This window comes from Lotus japonicus, chromosome 1 (genome assembly GCF_012489685.1).
Source record: "Lotus japonicus ecotype B-129 chromosome 1, LjGifu_v1.2".
NCBI lineage: Eukaryota > Viridiplantae > Streptophyta > Magnoliopsida > Fabales > Fabaceae > Lotus > Lotus japonicus.
The window spans coordinates 488942-498556 of NC_080041.1; the positions used below are offsets into that span (position 1 = coordinate 488942).

The 9615-nt window shown below is 40.7% G+C and overlaps 1 protein-coding gene across 1 annotated transcript; it reads right to left on the reverse strand.

Annotated features, from left to right (window-relative positions):
* Positions 1–5386: 5386 nt before the first annotated feature.
* Positions 5387–8922, reverse strand: LOC130732834 (protein NLP2-like). The gene is made up of 5 exons (XM_057584823.1): positions 8761–8922; positions 7912–8629; positions 7734–7781; positions 6592–7633; positions 5387–6443 (listed from the first exon to the last, which is right to left on the reverse strand). Exons 2-5 carry the CDS (start codon positions 8605–8607, stop codon positions 5593–5595), a joined length of 2637 nt encoding a protein of 878 aa, XP_057440806.1. The 5' UTR covers positions 8608–8629; positions 8761–8922; the 3' UTR covers positions 5387–5592.
* Between the last annotated feature and the right edge of the window lie 693 nt (positions 8923–9615).

A 9615-nucleotide genomic window follows, 5' to 3' on the forward strand; every position in this document is an offset into this window, starting at 1 on the left:
ATCCCTTATTTCCTCCTTTCCGAACGGGCTAGTCAAGGTCTCATTATCAGCTTGAGAGAGAGAGTATTAAAGGGCACCTCATCCAATGTTGGACTATCTCAATTGTGAGCCGCAAACCTCTTTTCAAAGAACTATTTCACCTCCTCCTTCACCTTCTTGGGAATTTCCTCCCAAACCCTGTCAACCATCAACCCAACAATAGAATTGGAACGCCTATGCCAGTTAATTAAAGCATGAAAGTACCTTGTATTCTGGTCACCCTCCTTAAGCCACTGAGATCTGCATTTCTGACAGAGAAATGACTCATGAAGTTTCAGCACCGAACAAAACTCTTTAGAAAGAAGTTTTGGGGCAACTACCTCCTCCTCCACAAGACCCAACTCTTCATCCTTCTTGTCCAAATCATTTATTTTCTGGACTAAATCATTTTGTTTACTCCTCAAATCACCAAAAACCTCCTTATTCCAGATTTTCAGTTTCAACTTTACCCCTTGATGAGCAATATTTAACCCATTTTATATAGCCTTAATTTGTCATTATTAATGATTATTCGTAATTAATTGACCTTGCTTGACAGAGATTTCTATTATTTGGTCTAATTACGTTTATTCTTATTTTCAGGTTTTATTTGACGTCAAGGGCATTTTGGGGAATTGCGGAATGAAGATTTGATTGTGCTGGAGTGAAGATTGTATTTTAGGAAATATTAGGATTTAATTTCGAAATAAATTAAGTTTGATATCTTTCATATTCAAACTTATTTAGGTTGTTATTTTAAAACTCTATCTTTAGGATTTGTTAGGATTTGATTTTGATATCTTTTAGGATTTGATTTTGATTAGGATTTGTGATCTCAGCTCCTATTTAAGGATTTGTGCTGAGAGAAACAAGAACCTTTTTTACCTTCTACATTATTATTTTATGCAATTTCGAATTTCAGTAATTATTAGAGTTCTGCTAGGGTTTATGCTTTTAATCCCTATTCTCTTCTCCAATATAATTGTTGAATTCGCCCCATCCATGGAAGGCTAATTTCTTTCGAACGAATTCCTTTGCAAAGTATATCGCGCTCTTGAGGTATAGTGCTTAATGGAATTCAACTGATTAGTTTTCTTCATCTCTACTTCTGGCTTAGGTTTGCTTAATTCCTTATGTTCACGAAATAGAAGATGATGTATGTTCGCTTAGTTCATATTAGGGCGTAAAGGATTCTTAATCGCTTAGTTTAGGAATCTGTGAATTAGTTATCGCTTAGTTAATTAATTCTCACGAACTAGGAAACTAATAACAAGAATTGATCTTTAGATACCCGTGATTGAGCAGCGATATACTGAACGAAGGGATTCGTCCGTCTTTACTTATCATATTAATCTGTTTTTACTTTCTGCTAATCTTTCGAACTGAATCACAAACCCCCCCCAGTGTGTGTGCGTTTAGGGTTCTTAATATTGAATCTGTGTCGAACGATAATCCTTGGGAAACGACCTATGAGTCACTTCCTAGTTACTACAGTTTTATAATTTAATTATTTGTATCGGGTACGGCCTCGATCACCCCTTTAAGTTTCTCCTTAAACACATAGGCACTCCATCCCATCACCTGCAACTCTTCCCAAGCTTTCTCCACAAACCCCTCAAACCTTTGGTCCTTAAGACAATAGTTCATCACGCTGAATGGCTTTGGGCCCTAATCCTAAAAAACAGATCTTAGTACTATAGGGCAGTGATCTAAGATATCCCTACTGAGTCCACTTGCTCACAATGAGGCGAATTCTCAAGCCATTATGCAGAAACCAGAAATCTATCGATCCTGCTTTGTGCTTGCCCATTAGGCCTGTACCGGGTAAACTTTCGTCTTGAAAGTGGTAAATCAAGAACCTCAAGCTCCTCAATGAAATCATTAAATTGTGCCATGTCTCGCCTTTGTTATCCCAGGTCTTCCGCGGTCCCCCTCCTTTCCTCTTCCGATCTCACTGAATTAAAGTCTCCCCCAAGCAGCAAAGAGAGATAGTGCTCCTATTTTTCCATTGCACTAATTCATGCCACATGATCCTCTTCTCATAAATCCTGCAGGAAGAGTAAATATTGACTATAACAAAGGACTCAGCCATGTCCCCCCAAGTTCCAATCAGCCCAAGGAACCCATGCCCTTTCACACACTGCTAGAGATGGAAAGCTCCCCATTTCAAGACACATAAGAGGTCGCCTCCTCTATTGATTACCGTTGATGCTTGCCAATCAAATTCATAGTCACCCATACCTGAGAGCAAGTTTGCACATCCAGTGCTTCTAGTTTCGTTTCCTGGATGCACAACATTTCAATTTGCTCCCTCGACACCAGTTCCCTAATCACCCTCCTTTTGGCCACACTCCCAGGCCCCTTACGTTATATGAGACTATCTTCATAACACTCCAGCATCACCTCTTTTGGACCGCCGACAATAGGATCCCCTGCCTTATGGACATCCCTATGCTCTATCTCCACTAACCCCTGAACTACTTCATCCCTTTCCTTAAAGCCCAAATCTTACGGGCTTCCTCCTCTACACCTCTCAACCATACAGACTTGCTACAATTTCTAACATTAGGGCCCGAGCTAGAGTTAAAGACAGAGTGATGAATCCTCGTTCCTTCACTCCGCTGCACTCATAACACTTTGGCTCCACCAGAAGTTTCGACCTCCACCTCCCGATCGTCCCCTACCCTCCTCGCAAGCTTCGAAGGGTGACAAAGCAGACTAAAAGACAAAGAAGGTCCAGCAGAGCTCCTCCAATTATTGTACACCGAATCAGTAGACTCCCCATGCCAAGGTACATTCAGATCTGACCTCACTCTCACACTACTACCCCTTCTTTCTCTAGTAATCTCTCAGTCATTCCCATCCACACGAGTTTCATTAGCAATTGGATTTTCTTCCATATGGGTCGGGTCAACCAAGCCCAAATTATCAATCGGGCCTGGATTTGTGGGTGAACCCAAACCCAATCCATCCAATCGAGGGACAGAATTGGGAATTGATCAATCGTCGGCGTATTTATTGAAATACCCTCGGACTGTTCAGCTTGCGTAAAATTTCCAATTACGCCGTCATCCAGACCCCTGGGACCCACCAAATCCAAATTATTCTCCACATTTTCCCCCCACTAATGACACCCTCATGAGTTGAGTCTCGATGACAACAATCGATTTACTGCTCCAGTATTGGAACGAGGATTTTTGTTATCCCCGAGAGAATGATTGGGAGAACCTTGCAAATCGTGTTGACTCTTGGTCTCCACCGGCCATAAGCCGTCATCATCCTCCCCTCCGGACTCCGACAGTTCCGGCGTTACTGTGACTCCGTTCAAGGACCAGCCAGAAAACACATCATCCTCCACCGATGATTCTTCTCTGCAACAACAATTAGGATGTAGTAGTGCCTCGCCTTCTTCTATAATACTTATGGTGTATGTGGTACCTTTGATCAGGATCTTCCTGGCCAAGGTGATAAAATTCAGGGTTGTTGTTCTAACCAGCAACCTAGAAAATTCCAGCACAACGAATTCACTTGTATCCTCGTCTATCTTAATAACATCCCCCACTTGTAACAAGAGGTGCTTGAAGCAGTCCATCGTCCACATATGCAGTGGGATCCCTGTGCATCTCACCCAGGTCACCCGATTAATTGGAGCAAATGATGAAGACCATGGCTTTAGGTTATCCACAAATTCGCTCCGCCAGCCCTTAGACCCCTGCAACAGTTCCACCAAGTTCGACTCCTGATGATTAGTAAGTAGGACCCTGTCATCCCTAAGATACCTCACCTGAATGGTGATGTGCCCTTCAACCATAAAAGCTTCTCTAAGAGAGGGAATTAGCTCCAAGTTCTTCATCTCTCTCACTAGGCTTCTCAACATCCACTCCTCCTTTGGTATTTCTGGCCCGCTCCACAATTCCAAAGCAGTCATCCTACCCCTATCCACCTTACTTCCTTCCCCCTTACTTGTTCCCATGTCTTTCACAACATTTGCATAGGATTGGTACCTTGTCTTCGAACTATTGTGATGCTTAGTAGGAACCCACCTTACCTGCCACTAAATATCATTCTTTCTCCAATAATGTTGTAGAAAAATATAAGTGAGATTGACTTCCTCCTATAACCCAAAAAAAATTTTGAGTTAATGCAACTCACATGCAGTAGCTTAAATATACGTCACAAAATTTAAAAGATTTCGTAGGGTTCTTAATTAGCACTAAAAAATGTACAACATTAGAATGGGCTTCATATATATAACGGTTCAAGTTTCAAAATTGTCTTCATGAACAAATTATAGCCAGAGAACATGAACACCTTTTTATCATCATGGTTCAAGTTTCAAAATTTAAAGGAACTAAGCAGAAAAAGAATTTCTAAATGTATTTTTTCTCGGCCATGAGATAACGTTAAAATGAATATTTATCTCAGATTGAATCAGAAATTTAAATTAATTGTTTATCTTACATTGCTTGCCTGACATCTCAAAATTAACCATTTGATTATTCATTGCTCTATTACATTTAGCATGTACTTGTTAAACCTGACATCTCACGTCGAGCTAGGGGGCTCCGGTTTCAGCCATCCGAAATGGTGATAGTGTCCAATATCACCTTGGTTGGCCAAGTAGATTCACAGCTGAGTGAACGTCGTGTTGGTCAGCCAAGACGGCCAAAGCGAGGCTTTATCTTATCCAACAATCGGTCGTGCAAAAGTAAAGTCAGCATGACTAAAGATCTAAGGCTACCCAAGTGTAGCTAACATCTTAGAAACTCTTCAGGATAACTTTACTAAAGCTAGATGTTTCCGTTATAACGCAGACCAAAGCTCTATAAATACTATTTTGATCTTTTAATTGAATAAACATTATTTATTTGCTCATTATGTTTTTCTTAGACTTTAAATTCTCTCTCTCTCTGAATCTAAATTGCTTGAGCGTTGAAGTGTCTTATGTAGGTACCTCCCCCATCTTAACAACTAGCTCACCACAATGTGAAAAACCTGATACCACCGCTAGGAAATAAGAGGTATTCTCTACTCATTTTGTGGAAGAACACTTCCCTTTTCCCTCGATTTAGTTACCCATCATTTTTTAAAATTTCAAAGCTTTTAGAATTTGAAAGGAGAGTTGGAGCTTAGGATCTTCTGTATTTTTCAAATGAATTCTCTCTCACTTTGTCTTTTTTTAAAATTGTTTTTTGCTTAATTAATACCTTAGGCATATGGCATATTAATATAACTGACTCTATCCTTGATAGTTCCTCTACTAATTAAGAATGGTCCTGGGATAAGATGAGAGATCTTAATTATGAGCGAGGTCTTGCATATGAATTCTTGAACGTAATGAAATTAATCATTTGAAATTCTATCTATGGAAAATATAAAACGGTTCTCACTTGTGAAAGTTGTGAACATGAGGTAATTGGACAAAGCCGCCAACTCAAACAAGTAAAACCAGTAATTAAATGTATATGTTTGCTTGGGATGGGATTGGGATTGGGATCCTACACAGTATACACAAACAAACACACCTCTCTCTTGAGGCTTAAAGCTCAAGAAAAGCAGAGAATTGGTGTTATGTTAAGATGGGCTGCTATTGCGGAATGTATTAGCTAGATTTAGAGGCGAAGCTTGAAAAAGGGAGAGTCTAATTGTCCGGCTCTGAGATGATCTGTGTATGTCTTTGCACTCCTCAAGATCACCATCACATGCTAAAACTACCCACTCTCCATCATCATCCAGATACTTGAGAAGGATGTTGGTCACATCATTTAGATTGAACCGTCTTGCTATCTCTAGCTGCAAATCACTGAACCCCCAAATGGGTTGCAAGCTGAAGCGGATCTTCTCATCTGCAAAAGTTGCTTTCACTCTGAAAGCACCTGTTTCCAGTGAGTTCCAGCCACTGCTGTCAGACAAGGGAGGTAGGGTTTGGCTCTTGGGTCTGCTGAAACGCTTTGTATCCTCTTGGATAGATGCATTGTTCAATAATTCTGCTTCCTCACAGTGATCTCTCCTACTCAGCAATGCTTCAGGGACTGGAGGACTTTCTGTCATAAGAACATCTCCATTGTTGATGATGGTGCATGGTTGGTTTCCTGCAAAAGTTTGGCTGCAAGCAGAGGGTGGAGATTTTAAACTAGTAACAACTCCTCCATGATCTCCATGGCCATACAAGGTGTTGTTCTGATCAGGATAATTATGCATTTTCTTGGATGAATCAGAACGGCAACTGGCAGAGAAATCTGAAGAGCTCAACTCTGGAAAACTGGCATAGAATGAGCCAATCTGTATGGCACCCTCAGCACCCTGCACTGAATCAATCACCAGCTGAAGCTTTTTTAAAGAATGGCCAACCTTCTTGATTTTCCTTGAAGGCCACCTGGTGATGCCATGCTGTCTGCATATCCTTTTCAGAGTTGTGGGACATACTGTAGAAATCAAAAGGAAACACCATCATTTAACTGTACAACCATACAAGGATCACTTTCTTAATTAAGTCACCCACTAAATTAACTTTGTTATCATTTAATAATTAATTGAATGGTTGAGTTGAATTCAAGAAGATATGTCACTCACCACCAATGCTCTTTGCTGCATCTTTTAGGCTTCCTGCAAAGTACTGTCTTAGAACTTGCAAGCTGATAGTCTTCTCTGCCTTGGTTCGTCTCTTCTCGCCTGACTTTCTTCCACCAGAAGACGAGCGGCGGCTTCCAAAGGTATAAGAAGACTCTTGATCCCCACCCTCCACAGTACTTGCTTTGAATCCTGAACTCATTTGCCCAAAATCTGATGAAAACACCTGCGCCTGCTGATCATGGTCAGTGCTGCTGTCCCAGTTTGTTGTTACTTTGAACTCCTCCTTTGGTTCTTCCAAGTACTCCAAAGACACAGACACACCTTTCCCCTTCTGCTGAGCCTCCATCATGTGTGCAATCCATGATGATTCTTTTGAACATTCTGATTCATGAGAGGAGGGAGACACAAATAATTTCTGCTCATGATTATTGGTAATGGTAATCTCTTCTTCTTCTAATTCCTCTTTACTAGTGTGTGATGGCATCGGCAAGGTGTATTCATCCTCCACCAGTACCACATGCAAGCTGCGGCAAGCTTGCTGTACCACCATGGACAATGAGTTGAGCAACTGCTTCTGCTCTTCACTGTCATGGCAATCTTTTGGAAGGAAAAACTCCAAAACAAAATCAGCAGCTGAACCGGTGTAGACACTCCTGAGTGGAATGGCCACAGCTGCATGCAATCCGAACATGTTTGCATGGTGAGCAAGAGGGTATTCAGCTTTGCTGAAGGCTGTGATGTCAATGGCGAAACACGGTTTGGATGTTGTGAAGGCTGTACCAACAATTCCTTGTCCCCGGAAAAGGTGATACTCAGAGCACGCTTCTTGGAATCCCAATATGTCTAGATCCCCAACAAAGCACGCAGAATCCACGGTGGAGACGCACCACATGTAATTCTCAGATGAAACCCCACAACCACACTTGCCTTGTTGGATGCAAGGAGCCCAAGTGAGTGCTAATGGCAAATTGTGTGTCTTGCAAACAGAAGTCATCACCTCTATGATCTCATTCACTGCTGCTTGGTACAACTCGTCATATACCTAATCATCATTAATCATAAATATTTATTAATTAATTATTGTTTCTTAAACTTTAAATAATGAAGAACATCCATCCTTACAAATAATTAGGGCACACTACCTTGATGGCAGGTGGAATGAAGCTCTGGCTGCTTCTAAAATCAACAGCCTGCAAAACATTAATTGGATACAAAAGGCTTGTAAGTGTGAGCGGTTATTGAAGTGATAATCAGTACCACATTTTACTGAAATATTGGGAGTAGATAGAAGAAAAGTAATCAAGTAAAGTAGCTAGGTACCTGATCAAGAGCATTGGAGACATTGTAGTTGATGGTGGTTTGGTTGGTGATTACAATCTCAAGGACACCAAGGCATGTCCCGGTGCCTCTTTCGAAGACAGGAAGGGCTAAAGATCCATACTGCTGAGCCTGAACGCGCGGGTACTCGTGGCTTCTAAAAAAACGGACGTGCACGTTTGAGTATAAGTTTGAGTTGGGAGCTGCTGGCATGGGAAAACCAAGTGAAACAGATTCATGATCTGCTGCTGCTTCTGGTTGAGGAGGAGGATTATTGGAAAGTAAATAATTTGTGTGGTAATCATGATCATGAAGGATGCCTCTTCGTAAGGGCACCCATATCTGAATGAGCACGTTGGAGTTTCTTGTGTAGTCTTTCAAGTACCCAACAGCAATCACTAGTCTCTCTTTGACAGAGGAATTACATGATCCTGCTACTGCTGCAGCTGGTCCAATCCACCATCTCTTCCCCACCACAAAACTTGATTCGTCTTGTTGGAGCTGGAGCTCACCCTCCCTAACACCAACACCACTAACTTCCACCCAGCAACCTTGTACTAACAGCTCCTCAATGATGTGATGATCTGCTTCTGCTGTTGTCACTGATCCACAGTCTGATGATAAATTAGACAAGCTCCCATAGGCAGAATTACAATCCTGCTGCTGCTGCTGCTGCACTAGTAATGAACCATATTCCATGCTAGCTGATCCAATTAAGTACCTGTAATTTGACATGATCAGTTAAGTGAGTTGAATCATCATTAATTCAGACATATCCACAAACACATAGTAAGTGAGAAAGAAAGTGAGGGCATGAATATCAAGAGTGGATCAAGTACAAGACTCACTCACCTTAATTAGGTTTGAAGCTAGATTCTGTCTAGTGCTAAGTTGAAGAGCAAGAGATGAGAAGGTGGTTTGTAATTAATAAGCAGTGCTTGGGAAAATGATTGCCTTGCCTCAACATGCGATCAACAAGTCTCTTATTTAAAACCCAAAATTTCTTTAATTGTATCTTGCTAGGACCCACAAGTGTAAGCAAAATCAAAGAGTGGTCTCCAGTTTTTATATCCCTAATCCCCCCTCACCGTGGCAGGTATATACAATACATATAACATATAAATAAATATTCTTTCATAGTTATCAGCTGTAAATTATTATTATATTCTATAAATAAATGTAGTATTCAGTATATGCTTGCTGCCTCTCGAGTAAGAAACAACACAGCAAAACAACAAGCTTCTAAAACTTAACTACTCATGACTTGAGGAAAGAATATTAATAAGGGAGTAAATTCAGAAAGAGACAAGAATGGTATATTATTCCTGTTATTATAGGATTGAAGGGTACAAAATGCTAGTAATTCGGGATGTCTGTCGACTCTACCTATTCCTATTTCTATTTCTATTTCTATATCATCAATTAATAATGTAATGTAAAGTCTCACGCCTTTCTTTCAATTCTTTCTTTGTACTCTGTGGCTGTAGCAGCTGTAATTAATAACATATATCTATATCTACCCATCTATGCGCAACACCGGCTATATAATAGTGGCAGATTATCATGATGAACTTGACTCTAAACAAAATTAATTAAAGAGAGACAGAGAAATAGGGTCTCGCCTCTTGTGGGCTCCTCTCTGCGTGCCACATGGCAATCGTACAAAATTTGTGTACCTAAAAATGCAAACTTATATAATTTGCGTAC